General features: G+C 43.0%; 1 protein-coding gene across 2 annotated transcripts in view; it reads right to left on the reverse strand.

Annotated features, from left to right (window-relative positions):
* RGS22 (regulator of G protein signaling 22) overlaps positions 1-21,492 on the reverse strand; it is a 159,579-nt gene that overhangs the window by 80,450 nt on the left and 57,637 nt on the right. Inside the window, exons 13-14 of one of the 2 annotated variants that reach the window (XM_073632037.1) lie at positions 8,904-9,026; positions 7,137-7,238 (exon numbers count right to left, since the gene is read on the reverse strand). In XM_073632037.1, the coding sequence (XP_073488138.1) occupies positions 7,137-7,238; positions 8,904-9,026 (225 nt within the window). Of the gene's footprint in view, positions 1-7,136; positions 7,239-8,903; positions 9,057-21,492 lie in introns of both variants that reach the window. The other variant, XM_073632036.1, reaches the window with a different exon arrangement.

Genomic DNA, 21,492 nt, shown 5'->3' on the forward strand with positions numbered 1-21,492 from the left:
ATTGGAAAACTCCCCAACCAGCAGGTCTGTAAGAGTGTAGAGTGAATAGTTGAGTAAAACTATCTTGTGTCGTGGGGTGTTGACCAGAACATTGCATAACATTTGGACACATTACATTTGTTTTAACTGCTTCCTGTGGAAGGCCTCCACCATAGCAAAACCTGCAAACATGGCAACTTTATGTTCTTTTGTCTATGTGAACATGACTTTTATATAAGGCTCCATTCAGTTTTCAAAAGGTTGCGGTTAGGAGATGGTTTGAATAAACCTCAACAGCACACCACCAACCTGCTCAATACACACTTTTGTTTTTATTGGGTATTATGTTGGCCTCATTGACCAAAATCTTGCATGCACTAATTGGACCCAGCTATCCTATTCTTATCATTAGGTCTACTGGCAGAATACTGACAGCTGAGAGGCACCTCGAAAACATAATAGCTTGGTCCTTTTTAGCTTCCAAAATTAAGTATAAGTTTGTTTTAAAACTCCTTATAGTGAAATGATATTACCAATATGTTTTATTGTTTAAAACCAAACTCCAGGGAACTTGAAAATTCTCCCTTGCAGTGGGTCTGCAACGGCACCACAGGGGTAGAAAAGCTTTACTTACCCAAGCCTCTGCTACCCCACACCGCTAGACGTTCCCCATTTTGCAGCCCTGCATTGGACGTGATGGTGTAAAGAAATGGACAGTTCACCAGCAGAGGATGGCTGCCTTCCGGGGAGCTGTGCATTGGGTAAATGCTTTATACCGCCCCCCCAGGCATGAATGAACACTTAACCCTTGCAGTGCAGATGCAGCCCCACTGCAAGGGAAATCTTTCAAATTTCCCAGAGTAGGGATTTAATGGAAAAATGTCTGTTTAGTATCGGCTTCCTTAGCAAATGTTAATATTCTCCTGACAACTAATCATATAAGCACAATAATGTTAATGATACATACTGCATATTAGAACATGATCCCTTATATAGAACTTAAAAAATTTTACAGTATATCACATTAGAAATTTTGGTAATTAAATGTATAGGGAAATATTTTTTTCTGGTAAACATTGCCCAGCTGTTGGAGACAAGAGGGGGCAGTACTGCATCTGCCTAATAGTGCAGATGCTCTCTGCGCTATATTTTTAAATTATTATACAGGATTTATATAGCGCCAACAGTTTACGTAGCGCTTTACAACTTGAGGGTAGACAGTACAAATACAATACACTTTAATACAGTAGGAATCAGAGATCCCTGCTCCTTAGAGCTTACAATCTAAGAGGGAAGGTCAAGAGATACAAGAGGTAATAACTGTGGGTGATGTGCTGATTGAGAAGATAAATGTACAGTTGTTAGGCGATCTCCTCATGAATTGTATCAATCTTAGTTTTGAAGTGATTGGCAATCTCCTGGGCAGTGAGTGAGTTGGTGAGTGGAGGCAGTGGAGGACAGAGTAGAGTGTTGAAGGTAGAGAAGAGTTGACGCGGACTGGATGAGAAGGTGTTAATGAGTGTGATAAAGTAGGTCTGTTTGGCAGTGTGAAGGCAGGAATAGTATTTTAGGAGGGCAGATTTATATTGTGTGAAGTCTTCCTGGATCTTAGTCTTATGCCACAGGTGCTCAAGAGCGCGGCTACATTTTCTGAGACTTCTGGTGTCATCTGTTTGCCAGGGTTGTAGCAGTCGGGGCCTAATTCTCAGTGAGGGGGGCAAGCTTATCTAGGGAGGAAGACAGTGAGCTTTGTATATACCTTCAGTAGGTCTGGCTAACCCCCTCCACTTCCATGCAGTACAGCATGAAATAGCATATTTAATTACATAGTTAGGTTGAAAAAGACCATCTTGTTCAACTTATTAGAAAAAATTAAATAAATAGTAAACCTCCATACCCACATTTGATCCAGAGGAAGGCTAAAAAAACCCTATGACGTATAGACCAGTTTGCTCCAGGGCAATTCCTTCCCTAGGAGGCATATTTTCTGGATCAACACTCTGTGGTGTTATTACCTGTAAATGTCTATATTCAATTGTTTTGTGCATTTAGGAATGAATCAAGCTTTTTTTTTTAACCACTTTGACTGCCCGCCCGCAATGTACTGCGGATAGGTGGCCAGTGTAAGCAAAACAACATACCTATACTTCACTGCATACTTCTGGGTTTAGGGCACACGTGAGTGTAAACAGTGGGGGCATGTCAGCAAGTCCTGACTAATGATTCACGACCGGGAATAAGTAGCCAGACCTATTGAAGGTAAATAGTGCAGAGAGCATCTGAAGGAGGCAGTACTGCATCTGCCTAACAGAAATACTGACAAACACCTTTTTATCCAGTTAATTGAGCCATTGAAAATTCAATAAATGTACCAGAAGTGAAATAGCTGCATTGTGAGCAAATCAGCCTGTATTGCATTGCACAATGTTGTTAGTGTAACACTTCTTGCGTTGGGAGCCAGAGTGGAGGGGGTTAGCCAGACCTACTGAAGGTATATAGTGCAGAGAGCATCTCTGCAATGGGGTTGTCAGATACTTGTGCACTGATCGCTGTGTCCACATGCTGCTTTTGCTGCTGTTTATTCCGTCCTTCCTGTGTCCCACTGCCTGCCTCTTTGTGCTACTGTGTTTATTACCTTTTCTGTACTTATGTCTGGCTCAACGCACACTAGGCCTCTTTCCTATGTTCAGGTGCAAGTTTACCTGCCCTGTTTATCTGTTCAGGTGGACTGTTCACAGGGGAGGATAAGGGTATCCATCCAGATTGCTCTATACTCCTTTAAGGATCACTACAATCCAAATTCTATTTGCCTGTTGTAGAATTAGGTTAGGGTGGGCCACGTGATTCTGATTTTTTGTATCTTGTATCCTTGCTTTGGCCATCCTGGCCCTAGAGTGTTTTTAGTTCCTGTGTTCTGTACTCTTGTCTTAGTTTGTTTTACTCCTGACTCCTGCCTATTTCTAGTCCCTTTTATCCCTGACCTATTGTACTCCCTAGATTTTTAGACCACCTATGGAGCCTGACCTTGCAAGAAAGCCTGCTGAGCTTGGCTTTGATTATGATTACGTCCCTGCTCAACTTTTTTTCTTAGATGCTTGGTTCTTGCTGAACCCGGCAAGGACCTTGGCTGCTCATCTCCACTACTCCAGTCCTTAGCTCATCTTCATTATGGAATGGCCTTCTGATAAGGTCTGATAACATGTGGCCGTCTATGGTACCGACGTACCATGACGCGATTCGCCTGCCTGTGCCATTCTGCTGCAGTAAAACTGCAGCAGGCAGTCAGCAAGCGGTTAAAGTTCTCTGCTGTCCATAAAGAATTAATTATAGGCAGGGCTTTTTTTCAGCTGGAACTTGATGGAACTCAGTTCCACCACCTCCGGCTCAGGCCCTCTGCTCCCTGCTCACCACTATTACTTGTAAACATTGAAGTCCGGTTTCTGGGTTTACAAGGGACAGCTTGTCTCTCAATGGCTCCCACAGATCTGATCTCCTAAATGGCCAAGGAAGATGCAGGTGCAGAGCAGATCCCAACTCCCCCACTGGATCATCTCCCTACAAGTGAGAGAGGAGCCACCTATAGTGTGTGGGGAGGTACTAGAGCCAACAGGGTGCTTCAGTTTAATACAGCAACACAAGTAAGACATGTGGAAAAAGGTGAAGCTTTTAAGGAGGGAGGGAGAAGATGGGGGCAGTGGAAGGGAGGTTGCATGCAGAGGTCAGAGCTGAAGAGGGGTGAAATTGAGATGTGGATGGGGGATGCAGAGGTAAGCAGCTGCGGAACTCTGTAGTGCACCCCTGGAACGCTGCCCTCTGTGTGTAACATCCCCCCCCCCCCCGAACTCTGCACTCTGTAATTAATGCACTCAGGGAATTTAATGCCCCTTTAAGACCCTCACACTGTTGGTTAAATTTGACCACAACCACTATTTGATGCGGTTTGAAGGGTGTGTGTATGGGGGCAAAGGTTGGTTTTGGGGGGGGGGGGGGGTCGTGGTTGAGTTCCTGCACCTATTTTCTGAGAAAAAAAGCCCTGATTATAGGTTCCTAAATTTCTATGATATAATAGTATGTCTTTACATGGCTTAGAAAATGATTAAGAGAACCAAGCAAAAAAATAAAAATAAAAACAAAATAATATTAATAGACACGTAACAGCTCAGGGCTCATAAAATATTTGCATAACAGACAGAACAGACAGAGCCATGCCACTGGACAATCTTGTAGAGTCTGAAGGCAATGTAGAAATATTTTTTGCAGCAGTTTGTATCGGGTTGAAACATGGGCAGACGACTTCATCCCAGAGCCAAAATAACAAAACCACTGGAGCATACTAGATTGTCCACTCTAAAGAATGTTCAGTTTTCTAGAATGTACGGTGGGTGGTAATGGTGTATTACCTTGTGTGAGCCAAAGCATCATTGGAGAATACTAAGCTACCTTGAAAGGGAACTTCAAAAAAATTTTAGGGATATGCACTGAGGAGAGTTGTTTTACTATAACAACGCTCCAAGCCACACCTAAGCCATGGCTGTTTTTCATAAATATGGATTTGAACTGCTTCAACACTCATCTGATCTTACCCCTTTGGATCCCTGTGTGTTCCCTAAACTGAGAAATAGATTTTAATAGATGATTGTATGGAATAAAGTGAAACTCCAGGTAAACAGTTAATTAAGTTGAAAAAATGTGAACTATTTTACCTGCCAAAATATTTACAATTCTGTTCAGCCAATCTTGTGATGTAGGCATATATGCCTGACTGCATAACCAGAAAGATACCTCTACTACATCCTGGCTAAGTTTTACAGATTCCCATATCACCTGCCTACATAATAGAGAAGAGATATGCAGGATGGGAGTCTGGAACACTTTACTAAACACAGGAACAGCCAGTAACCTACTGTGTGGGAAAGTGTGTGTTCCATCCTAGTGCCGTCCTAGGCCACAGTCTACATCAGGTGTGTAGAAATCGAAATCAGATGCATCTCAAGCGCATCAGTCTTGTCAGAGTGATCGATTGAGATACGTCCTTTGTTGGCATTCCCCCATCGTTTCTATCTTGGACTAGGTGGGAACACCTAGCTGATAGGGCACAAGACGTTGTACCTGCCAGAGTGTAAGTGTGTAACTGAAACCATTCCCTCTCTAGAGTATGTGTTTACCAGCTCATTTGTAACCTGTTCATCCTCTATTTTTACATGTATTGAGAATGTTTACTTCCTTTTCTTCTGGTGCCTTATGGGTGTAAATTGCTTGTAATGTTCATAATGGTACAACAAATTCCTCATTGTTTAACTGTTTTCATCTGTATTATTACTCTGTCGTGCCAATGCAAACCTTTGCATAAAAAGTTTTTTACCCAGAATTCCATTTTAATGATGACATTTCTGCAACATAAACAATTCTTTTTTTCCTAAAGCATCTACTTGCAGCGCATTACGGTTATGCACTGTACACACAGTCGGACATTGATCGGACATTCCGACAACAAAATCCATGGATTTTTTCCGACGGATGTTGGCTCAAACTTGTCTTGCATACACACGGTCACACAAAGTTGTCGGAAAATCCGATTGTTCTGAACGCAGTGACGTAAAACACGTACGTCGGGACTATAAACGGGGCAGTAGCCAATAGATAACAATAGTTCCGCACTTAGGAAAGAAGGGAAAAAAAGAGAGAAAAAAAAGAGAACTGCAGCCCCCCTATACAGTAATTTCACCTAGGTGAAAGTCAAATCAACAGATGTCCTAAGAAAGGGGAATTGGTGCTGTTCTGCTATATGTGCATTAAATGTGGTTCCTAAGAAAATGCATATATAAAACACATATATAAAAAGGAATTGGATGTGAGTGCAACCAATGTGCTCATTAAGAGCTATAATTCAGTGCAAAAAAGCTCCACCAACCAATGCTATACAATAAAAGTGCAATGTGCTAAAAAAAAAAAAAAAAATATATATATATATATATATATATATATATATATATATATATATATATATATGTACCCAAAAAATTGAAATCTATAAACATTCCAAGTATGAAAAACTAGTGATATACTTATTAAACCATTTTGGTAGAATCCCCAACGTAAATACGTAAAAAAAAGTCCAAATTACAAATCAAGTGATGAAAAAATATACTGAAAGAATTTTTACAAAGTAAAAACAATGTCCCAAAAAAATTTTTTTGTCCTAAAAAAATCGTATGCAGAAAAAATTATTGAATGTGTCCCTCTGATGGAAAGACTGTAAAATTAGTGCAGCAAGTGTTCCCCGTCTTCCATTACACCCCCACTCTTGCTCTCACTCACCGGACAGCCCAACCCCTGCAGGGGTAAAAGGCATGCAGATAAACTCCAGCGATGTTGAATCCAGGAAAACGGTCCTCAGCCCACTGTGATATATCCTTCTATGGTGTTACGGTATCCCCAGTGTTAAACATCTTACATTCACCTGCAGTGTTCTCCCTGTGTATACTAACAGAAGCTGCTCATGCTGGAAAGCTTTCGTTTCTTAATTTATTCTGAGCATGCATGGCACTTTGTGCGTTGGATTTGTGTACACACGATCGGAATTTCCAACAACGGATTTTGTTGTCGGAAAATTTTATAGCCTGCTCTCAAACTTTGTGTGTCAGAAATTCCTATGGAAAATGTGTGATGGAGCCTACACACGGTCGGAATTTCCGACAACAAGGTCCTATCACACATTTTCCATCGGAAAATCCTATTGTGTGTACAGGGCATTACTTTTGCAAATCCTAAATCCTACTTTGCCAACTTACAGTCTAAGTGGGCGGACATGCAATAGTACTATAATATAATAACAGATGCAAGAGTTTCATTTGTTTCCTTAGGAATGCTCTCTCAGTATCTGACAGAATTACATTTTTCTTTAATTTTTTTATATTCAGATAACACAAATAATGTAAGATAAACTCACGGGCCCAATTTTAATTTTTTTTGTGTTGACATTTAGGAGATTTGATAGGAGCATACATCATGTGTTTTTGGTTCAGACTGGGGTTCATCTCACAAACGAAGACAATATTCCCTTAGTGGAATTCACAAGAGTCACAAAAGCTGAAGAATGTTATGCAATCTAGTCATTCTCGGCACAAAACATCTCATTCTCGAGATTTACCACTTACTTGGGATTGTCTGCATAGTTTAAAAGGTTGAAGAGTCTCTTGGTAAAACAAGTGATGATAGGACTGTAGATCAAACCAAAAGTTGACGCCACACTCCCACAGCTGAAATGGAACCATAATAATAAACAATAAAGAAATATATACAGTTATCGAAATTGTCTGGTGGCAGTGCTAGAACATTTTTGACTTATGAGTTACAAATTAATTAGAAACTAAAGCAGACCTTCACCCTCCCCAATCACCTTCTGCTATCTCATCCCTAGCCCCTGCTCTCTCAAAATCGCAAATTGCTTTTTATTTTATTTTTTTAAATACCTTTTTCAGGGAATTCTCATTCCACTTCCTAGGATCTCACCTAGGTGAGAATGATGTGTCACTTTGCCTGCTGCCTCCTAGGATACTCACAACATGCATCCCAGGTACATGCAGGATAGGCTACTTCATATGAACCTTGGCTCATCATAAGGGCGCCAACTGTTTCTTCCTGGTATATGCAGCTGACCACCTGATGATGTGCCACACTGCATGTTCAGGGGGCTGGGTGCAAGAACCTGAAAGAGAAAGCTAGCCTCTTGATGACATCACAGATGAAAATGATGGTGCAGGACCTGGTGTGCAGCAGATCTCTACAGAACACTGCTGGATTGCTGGGAGTGTGATTCTGTAGCCATGGCCACAGCAATCCCAATGTGTTATATTATTATTATTATTATACATGATTTATATAGTACCAATAGTTTGCACAGTATTTTACAATATTAATGGAGACAGTTACAATCCAATCTAATGCAGGAGGATTCAGAGGTTTCCACTCCTGAGAACTTACAATCTAAAGGGAGGGACAAGTGACACCATAGGTAATGACTATGGGGGGGATGAGTTAATGGAGAAATTAAAACTCCAGTTGTTAGATAGAGTTGGGCTAGAATTCTCTAAAGAGTAGAAGATACCTGGATGGATTGGGGTATGGAGTTCCAGAGGGGAGAAGAGGTTCTGGCAAAGTCCTAGAGGTGAGCATAGGGGGAGGTGACAAGAGAGCTAGAGAGCAGAAGTTCTTAAAAGGAGCGAAGAGGAGGGTTTGGGTGATATTTAGAGATAAAGTTGGTAATATAGCTTAGGGCAGAGTTGTGGATGGCTTTGTATGTTCTAGTTAGCATTTTGCATTTCATACATTAGGCGAGCAGAAGCCAGTGGAGGGATTGGAAGAGAGGATTGGTGGACACCGAGCGATTAGTTAGGTAGATGGCAGACTAAAGGGGGGGATAGTCAGTGCAGAGGTGGGCCAACATGGAGAGAGTTGCACCCTCTTAGTAGAGAATTATATAGAGAGTGAATTAGCTTTGTGGTGTAATTTGTTAAGAAGTGGCAAATTTTGGAAATGTGGTTTTGTTGACAGAATGATTTGAACAGTGATTGAATGTGGGGCCGAAAAGGAGAAGTCATAATTTCAGACGTTCAATGTCTTCTAAAGTACTCAATCATAAAGATGTATCAAAATGTTGTACCTTATATAACATGCCACCAGATCTGAAGAAACGTCAGTTTCTACTTTCTCATATTTTTAATACAGGTGAAGGAAGAACATGGTTGATTGGTAAGGGCAACACAGAGACTTATTTTGCAGACTTTTATATTTGGGCTCATGGTACTCATAGCATGGAAAGAGAGGAAAATGTTCATCATAAGGTATACAACACCCTTGGCCATTTACTAAGAATGGTCGTTCTATCCAAGGACATTAAACCATGAGACTGTTCTCCTGCATACCTTGTTTCCCGACTGTTCACAGAATGTGGCAAAGAAATAACCAGCACGACAGTCATGGTGGAGAGCTTGCAGCATTTCCTCCATCTTGGAGCTCTTCAGAACACTGCTGCTTGTGTCCACATGCTGAAAGCACACAATACAGGCACATGTATTCTATAAATTCAGATGAATGAGTGAGTGGGAAAGAAATAACATAAAAAAAGTAAAAATAAAGTTACCAAGTCCAATAAATTTAAGAAAAACTATACTTTAGAATGCTCAATGAAGCACTAAAACCAGGTAAAATTTCCTTTTGCATAAATTAAAGCTAAACTCCAGGGGAATAGAAAAGAGAGATAATCTTGGTGGAACAACAGTTTATAGGTCAAATTCACAAAGCTAACACACCATAATAAGGAAAGCTATTTTCCAAAAGTGACAGTTCTTTTTTTAGCTCATTCCAATGAGATTAAAAACATACAGTCACATGATTAAAATAAAGATACATATACTTCCTTATGTTAAAGCTTGCAACTTAAGCCTTATTTTAGTAAAAGCTTGGTTATAAAGCAAACCTCCACAGCAGGCTTGGTATGTTTTTACACAAAGCTGTTCTATATTGGAGGTCCAGGTCCTGGCTGTGCTACCTGGCTAGGGTGCCTGGATCACAAACATGGATGAACAAAATTACAAACCCTTTCACATATGTATTAAAGCAGACAGCGTTCAGTTTTTTTTTTTTACATTAACGTGGCATTCCAGCCAAAATCTTTGGATAGAGCAGGTAAAACTTTTATCAAATTTACTTTATAATAATAATAATCATCATAATAAACTTAATTTTATATAGCGCCTTCAAAGGTAGCTTCTCAAACCGCTTTACGATGTCAAGAGAAACAAAAACACAAGGTATACACAGGGTAATACAGAGGAAAAAAGGAAAAATTACGTGAAAGCTTGTCTAAAGAAAAATATTTTTAGATTTGATTTGAATGAGTTTAGAGAAGATGACTCTCTGATGTGCTTTGGAAGTGAATTCCAGAGTTTTGGGGCATAGCAGGAGAAGGCTCTGTCTCCCATTGAGTGTAGGTGAGTAGGGGAGATATACAGAAGACCAGAATTTGAGGAGAGGAGGATACGAGGGGGGAAGTAAGTTGATGAAAGTTCAGACAGATAGGGGCCTTATAGGTGAGCAAGAGGATCTTAAAGTCTATGCAAAACCTGATGGGCAGCTAGTGCAAGGACTCTAGAATAGGGGTAAAAAAGCTATTTGTACCAGACTTAGTCTGCATTCTGGCTGCACAATTTTGTACATATTGTAGTTGATTAAAAGTGGATTTAGGTACATCAGCGAGTAAAGCATTACAGTAGTCAAGTCGTGAGAACACAAATGTATGGACCAGCATTTCAGCTACAGTGTACAATAGTATAGGACACAGCCAAGCAATGTTTCTCAAGTGGGAAAAATATGTTCTGACAACATTTTGTACAGGTGGATCAAAGGTTAAACAAGCATCTAAGGTCACCCCTAGATTTTTCCATTTATACCGATGCTCAAGTACAGTGCCATTTATAAATAGGCTTCCAGGACTGGCCTTACATGATTGATGGGGGGGGTGCCAATACACATGACTTCAGTCTTGTCACAAATAGAATCTGGTTTATTGTGGATGTATATCTGAGTGTCATCAGCATAGAAGTGATAATTGAGCCCATGTGATTTAAGCAGTTGGCAAGTGAAAACATGTAAATACGAAAACTTTTTTTTTAAATTCTTTATTTAACATTTTCAAAGGTACAAAAGGGATGAGCCCAACAGAAATAAACATAAACAAAAAAAAACAGGAAAAAAAAAAACAGGTGGTGGGCCATACTGGGCCTTAAACCAAATATATGCATGTACAAGCAAAAAAAGGAGGAACTAGAACTATGGTGAAAGTTAACGGTTGTCATCCACTCGACACCAATGCTAAGTGAGCAGATAAGGTATGTGGAGGGGTTGGGGGGGGGAGGTTGGTCATGGTTTAAAGTTGTTGCAAAGATTTAACACCTATTGCCGAAAGAAAGATCTCGAAGCGAGAATGGTAGGCTTCAGTCAGAGGTTGAAACTGTCCATTCCGTCAGGCCTGGAGCGAAATTATCCCCGGTGTTTTACGGGAGGGACACACGTCCCTAATAATGTCTTTTGCCTCAAGATCTTCTTGGCAGTATACCCTACTAGAGGGTTAGATATCACCAATGAAGGGAGGGTGGACCGCAGCCCGGGAATACCCTGAAGAGGAATACCTGCCGAGGCTTCTTCTAATTCTTCTAATTGGATCCAACACGTAATATTCACCTGTACACCCAACCAAGGCACAGGAAAGAACATTGTTGGTAAGGATGTCCTTCAAAGAGGACATTAAGCTCAAGTTCGGTTCGCAGCAGAACATTCGCAGCAGAACATTCGAACAGGCAAAAAATTTGTTCTAACACACGAACACCGTTAAAGTCTATGGAACATGAACATGAAAAATCAAAAGTGCTAATTTTAAAGGTTTATATGCAAGTTATTGTCATAAAAAATGTTTGGGGACCCGGGTCCTGCCCCAGGGGACATGTATCAATGCAAAAAAAGTTTTAACAACGGACGTTTTTTCGGGAGCAGTGATTTTAATAATGCTTAAGTGAATTATTCCTATAAATTTCATACCTGGGGGGTGTCTACAGTATGCTTGTAAAGTGGCGCATGTTTCCCGTGTTTACAACAGTCCCTGCACAAAATGACATTTCTAAAGGAAAAAAAGTCATTTAAAACTACTCACGGCTATAATGAACTGTCGGTCCCGGCAATACACATAAAAGTCATTGAAAAAAACGGCATGGGATTCCCCACAAATTCCATACCAGGCCCTTCAGGTCTGGTACGAATATTACTGGGAACCCCGAACCAAATTTAAAAAAAAAAATTGCGTGGGGGTCTCCCTCACAATCCATACCAGACCCTTCATACCAGCCATAGGGATGTCCCCGTGTGTCAGAGGGGGTGGGGTCACCCAGTGACGTCACCGTGTGGTCCCGTCCTCAGTTATAAAAGAGCTGTCACCTGAGAGGACCGTCATTACGGTGGGTGCCTCCCATGTAGGTGGGTCGGTCGGGTTTTTTTTTGGGGGGTCCGTCAGCGGAGCAAGAGAAGAAGAAGAAGTAGAAGAAGAAGATGTGGGACAGTTTTATTTTTTTATTTTGTAATAAAGGACTTGTCCCCAAGCCGTGGCATGACATTTTTAACATTTTCACACTTTTTATGTGAAATGGTAGGGGTACATTTGTACCCCGTTACCATTTCACACAGGGGGGGAAGCCTGGATCTGGGGGTCCCCTTGTTAAAGGGCGCTTCCAGATTCTGATAAGCCCCCCACCCACAGACCCCCACAACCACCGGGCAAGAGTTGTGGGGATGAGTACAAGGGAAAGGGAAAAAGGGGAACAAGAAACACCTGAAAATTAATCAATTAGAGGCGTACTGTAACCATAATACATAGAAGAAAAAGGAAACACCCGGGGCTAGTGTCCGGGTAAGGGGTTACTCTAGCAGCACTAATTGAGTTATAATGGTCAAAAATTACCAGCTGAATTGCCAAAAAATTAATTTGATCACTTTATTAAATACTTTTAAAACAGCATGAAACATATTAGGCAACAGATTATTGAAATAAAAGTAGGTTCGTAGTACTGGGTTCCACTAGGACCCAGTTACTACGTGTGTTGGGTAATAGGTCAGACAAAGCGAACAATTGTTAGTGATTGCATTAGACCAAAACAAAAACGACAAAAAAACAAAAACAAAAAACATACAACGTGAAACAGCGTCCGGACGCTTCTAAGGATCTTGCTACGTATTGACTGGTACATATAAATGATATGAGTATTTGGTGATATTATTAGGGTTGATTACCGTAATATCAAATATCAAATTCAAGCCAAAAAAGTACCAATAACCAAAAGGGAAAGATCCTGGGGAGATATGCGGGAAAGGGTGATGGGGGGAGGAAGGTATGGTGCTAATTATTGCTGATTGGTATGCGGCTATTCTAAGCTACAGGTTCTAATATGGACACATCAGATGATAACCAGTCCTGTGACAATGTGGCAGAAAAATTAAGGATACCAATATGCAGGATGCTATTGATGGATGATTGTCCACATGGATAGTTCCAATTAAAGTCACTGATAATAACTGTATTTGTAGTAAATATGAAGTATATACTTGAATAAGTGAAGATTTTGCAACTTTACCAATCCTTGCACCGATTGTCCTCCGGGTCCTAATCTGTGTTTGTCATGAGACTCCCATCTTCATAGGCAGAGCATGTAGTATTGGGTACAGCTTCTGATCCGGTATAAGTGGCTGGAGGGACAGCGGGACTTGGAATAGTGCACCGCTAACTCGTCCTCTCGATCAGATCGATGCTGCTGACGTTGCCCGTTAAGCAGAGTCACCCGGCTTACATAGATTCCGCCTGTTGTGATTGAATCCACGGGCTAGCCTGGGTTTACATACATCTCCGTCTGCCTCGTCGTTATCTCCCGTGTTCAAGGTATAGCGTTCGTGACGTGTCGGCGTTGATGACGTCAACGCGTTTCGCTATTGGCTCTAGCATAGCTTCATCTCGGACGAAGAAGAAGAGAAGTAGAAGAAGAAGATGTGGGACAGTTTTATTTTTTTATTTTGTAATAAAGGACTTGTCCCCAAGCCGTGGCATGACATTTTTAACATTTTCACACTTTTTATGTGAAATGGTAGGGGTACATTTGTACCCCGTTACCATTTCACACAGGGGGGGAAGCCAGGATCTGGGGGTCCCCTTGTTAAAGGGCGCTTCCAGATTCCGATAAGCCCCCCACCCACAGACCCCCACAACCACCGGGCAAGAGTTGTGGGGATGAGGCCCATGTCCCCATCAACATGGGGACAAGGTGCTTTGGGGGCTACCCCTAGGCACCCTCCCCATGTTGAGGGCATATGGCCTGGTACGGTTCAGAAGGGGAGGGCGCTCTCTCGTCCCCCCCTCTTTTTCTGCGGCCTGACAAGTTGCGTGCTCAGATAAGGGTCTGGTATGGATTTTTGGGGGGAAATGACAAGGCTGCAAGGCTGCAAATGACACTGACAAGGCTGCAAGGCTGCAAATGACACTGGACAAGCATGCAGATGGACGCTGTGCAAGGCTGCATTGATGAGCATTTAAATGTAAGTTTTTTTCCTTAAATAGTTTTTTTCCTTAAAATTACTTAAACTCTTTTCTTGAGGTTTGCTGATTGGTTATTGGCAGTTACGTAGTGCTTCATTTACCGCCGTTGAGAAAACCTGTCTGCATTAGACAGTGATGTAATGGCGGAAAAACGGTATCAGAGTGGCGCGCTTAAAAGAAAACTAAAGGTTTAAAGTAATGTATAGAAGGTAGAGCCCGAAAGTGAATCAAGCCCAGGGGCCCCCACCACCCTAAGTCCTGCCCTGGTTCCGCGGCTTTCGAATTTGCCGCGAACACCCTAAATTGTTCGCTATTCGGCGAACGGGCGAACAGCCAATGTTCGCGTCAAACTCATGTTCAACCCGAACATAAAGCTCATCCCTAGTGGTTAACCACAAACTCCAAGACTTCTGGATAACTCATACCATCCTATATTCTAAAGTCCCTGTTTCATTATCTTCAACTGACTATATTTCATGCAACAATTCCGAGGCTTGGTACAAGTCCAAGACTCAGGAAAAAGTGATATTTTTGAAAAGCAGCAATGCTGAGAATTCACTACTGACTTCTCTGGGACCTGGTAAAAAGGGCACACGTTGATATCGTCTAGTACAGTCATAACACGTTCCTGTACTGGCTATCTTGCTACAGTGATTGGGAAATACTGGTCATTTTATTACAATAAGGTCTACACTAATTATTTTTTGAACATTTCCCAACCAACAGGAATGGTCCAACTGGCACTGTTGAGGTTCACAAGTTCTGCTCCAGTATGCAGGGCTCTAATCCCTCTCCAGCCTATTTTAAATATTAAAACTGCTGGAGATCTGATACTTCCCTTGCTTATTTTCTAAAGGGTGTGCTCTGACTTTCAACGAAGTGAGGTCACTCTGAAGATATTACAGTAAAAAAAAAAAAAAACAACCTGCAAGCAATCTTAACCTTCCCCTGACGTACATGTACTTCTTGGTGATAATACTTAAGCTAAAAAAAAGTAATGTAAATTATTTTTACTTCATAGAAGACCTAAATCTAGATTAAGGAACTGATGAAATCAAATGTTTCTGGGGGTAGATTATTTATCCTGGCAAAGAGTTTATTTGAAGTACATTCAAGCTATTCCATGAGGTCATGAGTTTAACACGGCTGTTTGTATTGAGGAGATACTCAGCACAGTTGTCAGGGGAGACAGGCCAGTGGCACAAAACCAGAATAGCAGCAAAGCTGCTAAAGTATGGAATCACACCAAGGATCATCAAGTGGCTATATGACCGGGACAGGAAGTTCTAGCCTGGCACTGTTTTGTTTTAGATCTCCATAAGACGATCATCACTTCTCAGGATCCCCATAATCCATCTCTAAGCAGTCAGGATTTATAGAGAGCCCCTTAAGCCTCCAGCTATTTGCACACAATCCCCTAACAATTACTAATTGGTAATGGAATTATAGTCTCATATTCCAGGAATTCTCAATCAATACCAGCAGTCTTTAAGAAGGTATTTAATATTGACCATATTTCATGGATCACACTTTACATCATAAGGGAGTCAGTTTACTTTCTCCTTAAACTTTTAATTCCAAGCTATTTTAGAGCTGCAGATCTTAGATGGACTCTGGACAGACCCCTGGAGTAAAATGTAGATAACAAGCACTTATTCTTGGAAAAACAGAAAATAAAACACTTAATTTTCTGGTGTTGTTTTGGGCTGTTAACCAACTGATGTTAAGTCATTCCCCAGTATGGTAGTAAAGTTTTTTGTCTCTCAGATCTTAAAGAATACTAGCTGTGCTTTCCAAGAGCAATAGAATGCTTAAAATTTGTGAACGATAATTTAGAATGCTAATGGAGGTTAACCAATAACTACCTGGACCCTGACAAAAGCACTACGCCTCTGCCCTGTTGGCACTAAACATAATCATAACATAAGTGCTGGTAGTGTTTGCTATGTACATAGACCAGTGCAGAAAAGTAGCCAAGGATCATGTGCTACAAAAGAGCAGGGGTGCCTAATAAGTTCAGTAGGTTGTATGAGGCTAATTGGTTAGTGCAAAAACAATTAGACAATTCTAAAGGTGAAGTATCAAAAGGAATGTTAAAGGTGCCAAAAAACATAACTCCAAAGAGATATAGTAAAATATTTGCAGTATTGATTATAAAACCATCACAGAATATCCATGCGACTTGAAAGTATGTGCAGTGAACTTCAGCTCTACATGTTTTGCCAACATTTTGGTTTCCTCAGGAGACTTTTGAGTACTGAAAAAAGATGCCACGAGGGTACTCCGAAGCACTGAATAGTTAAAGGACAGACTCATACACTGAATAATTGAAAATTAGGCTTTTGTACCACTGGAATCACCCTAGGGGGACATCAGTAACCATAGGAGGACCAAAGCCCATACAATATCACCCTTAAGCTGGACACAGATCGAAATTTCTACAATTCTTGGGTTACATATTGCACCCACAATGTGAATGAAAAAAACACCCCTCAAAGCTGCCATTGGGGATGATCTGTGGATGGCCTCTATCCTTTGTTTTAACTGTTCTATATAGAAGTGGGGCAGTGTTCCCTTCCCTTTTTAGCTGACAAAGGTCCACACTTTGAGGGGTGGCTTTTTTGTGCAGCAGGAGAAGAGGAGATTGTATATACCGTGGTGTATATAGATGGTCCCCATTTTGATTGTCAATTACCTGGGCATCTCATAAGTTTCCTGTCCCCATCCAAGTTAAATTCCCCTTAATAAAATAAAAAAAAAGTGAAAGGACTGCTTTTATGTCTCTGGATGCTTGAAAAGTGTGTGGCTGGCTGGGCAGGGTGACAGACGGACTACTACACTCAGCAGCCCCTAAGGGGGTACTGTTACATTTGGGGGCTCGATCCGGGACGTCTGTTAACAGGTAACCTGCCAGCCATTGCCCCTAGCAACCGAAGTTGACTAAGCCGGGGAACTGCATTTTGTTCCACTAATTGAGTAATTGAACACCGGGGAAGGATTTATGTGCTCTGCCTGCATTCAGTAATACAGCATCGAGTGCCATTGTCCAGAGCAACCAGCGGGAGCTGCTTGCCAAGTTATTGCTGCCCTGCTTACCCAATTGCCCAACCGTGACTGGGACAGGCACTTGTGCTAAAATCTGTAATTCAGTAACTTTCTACGTTGTGCTGTCACCCATGGCAACCACGGCGGTGACCATGCACATGGAATACAAATATGTCCAGCGTGCTAATGCTGGATATTCTGAATTTATGCTTAATACTCCTGCTTCAAACAGTAAAGTGTGCCTGAAAGTGTCTACTATTGCCCGGGGTGATGGGGGTCAGCCTGCGTGTGCAGGCGGGTGGGATTGTGCTAGAAGTGTTCCCTTCAGTGAGGCATGGGCTACAAACTTTATTGTTGCTAACGGCAACCACCAGAAAAGTAATTAGCTTTCAGTTGCTCAGGCCCAGTCGGTGCCGAGCGACATGCCTGGACAAGTCCTGCTAGTTTCAGCATGCCTGCAAACTTCAGTTCATCTAACAAGGGGTTACAGAAGCACACCAGGGGAGGGGCCTGCCTATCAGTATCACAGATGCCAGCCTATTTGGAAGCAAGGGGGCAGTGCCACGCCCTAGAGGATACCCAGCCTTTCCTGCTAGCAGAAATCACGAGGTGGAGGAGCAAGATAGCGGAGGGTGGTCATGTATTCCCATCGCTCATATGGTTGCCTGATTTGCAGGAGCGGACACTGGTGGACACCGGTGTCTGGTTGGATTATGGTGGGGGATTCGCCCTCGGGATGATTAATTGGATGGAGTGACTGTGCCTGCTGTGTCCAGAATGCCAGATACTGACCGCAATGGTCAGTGCCCAAATCCATAGCCAGCATTTGGACATCTATCAGTCCGATCCTTGTGCCAAAGGCAGTCCATAACAGGATCATTTCCTTAATAGCTTTCAAAAGCAGCCATTATATAGGGGGTCTCTGTTCACCCAAAACGCGTTGGCCTCATTTTATTGTTGTGACTCAAAATAAAACATTTTAAAACCTGCATCTACTGGCCCCTGGGTGCTCCTTTACTTTCACTTCTTCTCAAGCATATGCGGAGTCGACCACAAGGCCGTACCCTGAGGTAGCAGCCCAGAACCTAGCAGGGCCCACCACTACCGTTTTCCCAAGCCGGGCACGAACCTCTGGGAACAAACCGTTCCCATCTGCCCACACGCTTGTTTACCCAACAGTGACCGATCGAGTTATTCCACCGCGATCCACAACCCCCCCTCAAAAGCCACTGGATCCAGTGCGGTCATTGTGGCAAACCCCTCACCAGACTTGCATCCAGCCAGCAGGAGCCACAGTACTACAACGTGGACCTGCACTCAGGACTGTGTCGCCTGCAGCCACGGAAATCCCGGAAGGCCAGAGAATCGGCCTAGAATCATCGCCAAAAGGCAGTGTGGAGTCTGAGCCTGGTGACTCCTCTGCGAAAACAAGCAACATAAGGGAAGAGGAGTCTGTCGTGGCCTGGTCAGGGACATGGTGACTGTAAGTACTGCCCAGAAGGAACCAGGTAATGTCCCTGAAATTCCAGTCACTTGACCTTGCTATACTCATCTGGAAGGAGTCAGTGCTGGAGGGGGGTGTCCCCTCGGGTGAGCTGGAAGGGGAATGCAAGGACAGGGCCGTAGATTGGGGATCCCCCAGACTGCTAGTGGAGTTCGGGTCCCTGGAGAGATTAGCAGAGTGGTGATCTCCTAGCAGCAGCTCGGAAGAGGAATGGGAGATGGGAGGTTCCTAGGTTCTGTCTGAGGGAGGAGAAGAGCCAGACTTTGCTGGAAGAACCAAGGAAGCTGCAGGAACCCCCATCAGTAGCAGACAACTTTTCTTCAACTGACCTTCCACCACTCAGACCAGAGCAGCTGAGTACAGGCAGTGGGTCAAGAGGTCCTCTGATGCTTGTGTCCTGCCCGGAAAAGGAAAGCCCAGAGAACTGCCCAGGTTTTCCAGGCTCCAGTGCGAAGTGCGGCACAGAGTTGCTCTGGAGTGGGGTCTAGACTATATTTATGTCCCTTCTGACACTATGGACATCATAGAGAACTCCTGGGGAAAGTGGTAGGATGACTCCACACCACGGAAAGGCGGTGTGGAGTCTGAGCCTGGTGACTCCCCTGCGAAAACAAGCAACATAAGGAAAGAGGAGTCTGTCGTGGCCTGGTCAGGGACCTGGTGACTGTAAGTACTGCCCAGAAGGAACCAGGTAATGTCCCTGAAATTTCAGTCACTTGCCCTTGCTAACCCTATCTGGAAAGAGTCAGTGCTGGAGGGGGGGTGCGCCCTCGGGTGAGCCGGAAGGGGGATGCAAGCACAGGGCCGTAGATTGGGGATCCCCCAGACTGCTAGTGGAGTTTGGGTCCCTGGAGAGATTAGCATAGTGGTCATCTCCTAGCAGCAGCTCGGAAGAGGAATGGGAGACGGGAGGTTCCCAGGTTCTGTCTGAGGGAGGAGAAGAGCCAGAAGCTGCAGGAACCCCCATCAGAGCAGCTGAGTACAGGCAGTGGGTCAAGAGGTCCCCTGATGCTTGTGTCCTGCCCGGAAAAGGAAAAAGGAAAAGCCCAGAGAACTGCCCAGGTTTTCCAGGCTCCAGTGCGAAGTTTGGCACAGAGTTGCTCTGGAATGGGGTGTAGACTATACTTATGTCCCTCCTGACACTATGGACATCATAAAGAACTCCCGGGGAGAGTGGAAGGATGACCTAGTGTGGGAATACTTGCATATCCGAAAGCCTTTGCGGGTGCCAGAGTGGGAAGAGGAATCTATAAGGACCAGGTGACGATCGTGAAGGTGGGACGGCCTGCGAGGAGTCATTCGGTTTCCATCAGGGAAGAAGGGGGTGGCAGAAGGAGACTGCCCAACCTACACTTCTATGCATGAAGAGGACTGTTGAGATGTACAGCCACGATGGAAGTAGCCACATAGACTGCTGGAGAGTTGCAGAATGTGTTTCTCCCTGACTTTTGCAGGATCAGACCGGCCTGCCACCCTGTGTTGTGCCTGATGGATGGACCTTTCCTATCAATGGACACTGGGTGGGGTCTGATCTCTACTTTAACTCTTTTAAGGAGCCTGTCAGTTCGGGGAGGGGGAGAGACCCACCCACCAGGAACTCCAAAGAGAACTGTTCACTTTTATGCAGTGTGTTTTTTTTCACCATTTGTTTCTGTCAGCAGGCCACAACCCCCTCCTAACAGAACAAAATAAATAAATGTGTTAAAGTAATGTATGTGGTTTGAACATTTGATATTTCTGTCAGCAGGATGCTAACCCCCTCTTGACAGAAAACTTTGTAAAGTGTATAGATAGTTGTAGTGTAGGATGGTGTTGTGTTTTGGCTTTTCAGGATCTCTTGGGGTGGGACAGCTGTCCATCCAAGTCGACACCTTTGCGGGATCTTGAGGGAGAGATGCTCTGGCTCAAACTGTAATGTTATGTTGTGTTAAAGTGGATATAAACCCGATTGATGAAATTTGAGCTGGGCACATCTATCTGCAGTGTTTTGTTTTCTCTCTTCAAAGCACTTAGTCTCATAGCTCTGTCCTGCCCTGTTCCTTTGTTATCAGCCTGATAATTTTTGACAAGCTCTCTGAGGCTCAGAGATAGAAGTGTAGAAGTGTGTGTGGGTGGAGGTTGCTATAAATAGATTAGCAGCCAGCTAAACAATTCACAGCACGCTCTGCATGTGTAGGGAGGGGGTGTGTGCCTTTCCTCCAATTAGCTTTCTCACAGTGTCTAGCAATGAATTCTTCCTACAGATGAATGAGGAACAGTAGGTAAAGCTGAAGACAGCAGATATACATGTAAAACTTATGTAGGGAGATTTGTTTCATCTCCGTGTATCATCTGAGGCTGTTCACTTCACTTCAAATATGTAAGGGTTTATTTACATTCACTTTAATGTTAGCTACAGGGATCTGTAGTTAGGTGTATAGTGTGATGTATATGATGTAAATACTTACCAAATATCTTTTATTTTTGTAAGTATTTATTTGTGAATAGCCCTGGCCCAGTTTGTTCCCTTTTCCCCATCCAAATTGTATATTTTATGAGATGCCCTGGCTCCTGGGCCCAGGAGCAAATTTTTGTAAATTTCCCAGCTAAGGGACTAGCTGGATGTTAGGGGGAAGTGGGGGGATTGAGTGTAGCACCCTCTAGTGTGCTAGGAGTGATAGTACAGTTTGTAAGAATAGGTAAATTTCCGAGCTTGGTTGCTGTGTTTTGACCTTGGTTGGGAGTGGCTCAGGGTAGCGCTGGGTGACTCACAGGTAGCATCCCCAGGATCTCCCTCTTCTTTCCAGAATGTTCTGGTGTTTTCTGGAAAAAGAGGGGGAGATGGGAGGTGGAG

The sequence above is a fragment of the Aquarana catesbeiana genome, linkage group LG05 (genome assembly GCF_042186555.1).
Source record: "Aquarana catesbeiana isolate 2022-GZ linkage group LG05, ASM4218655v1, whole genome shotgun sequence".
Taxonomy (NCBI): domain Eukaryota; kingdom Metazoa; phylum Chordata; class Amphibia; order Anura; family Ranidae; genus Aquarana; species Aquarana catesbeiana.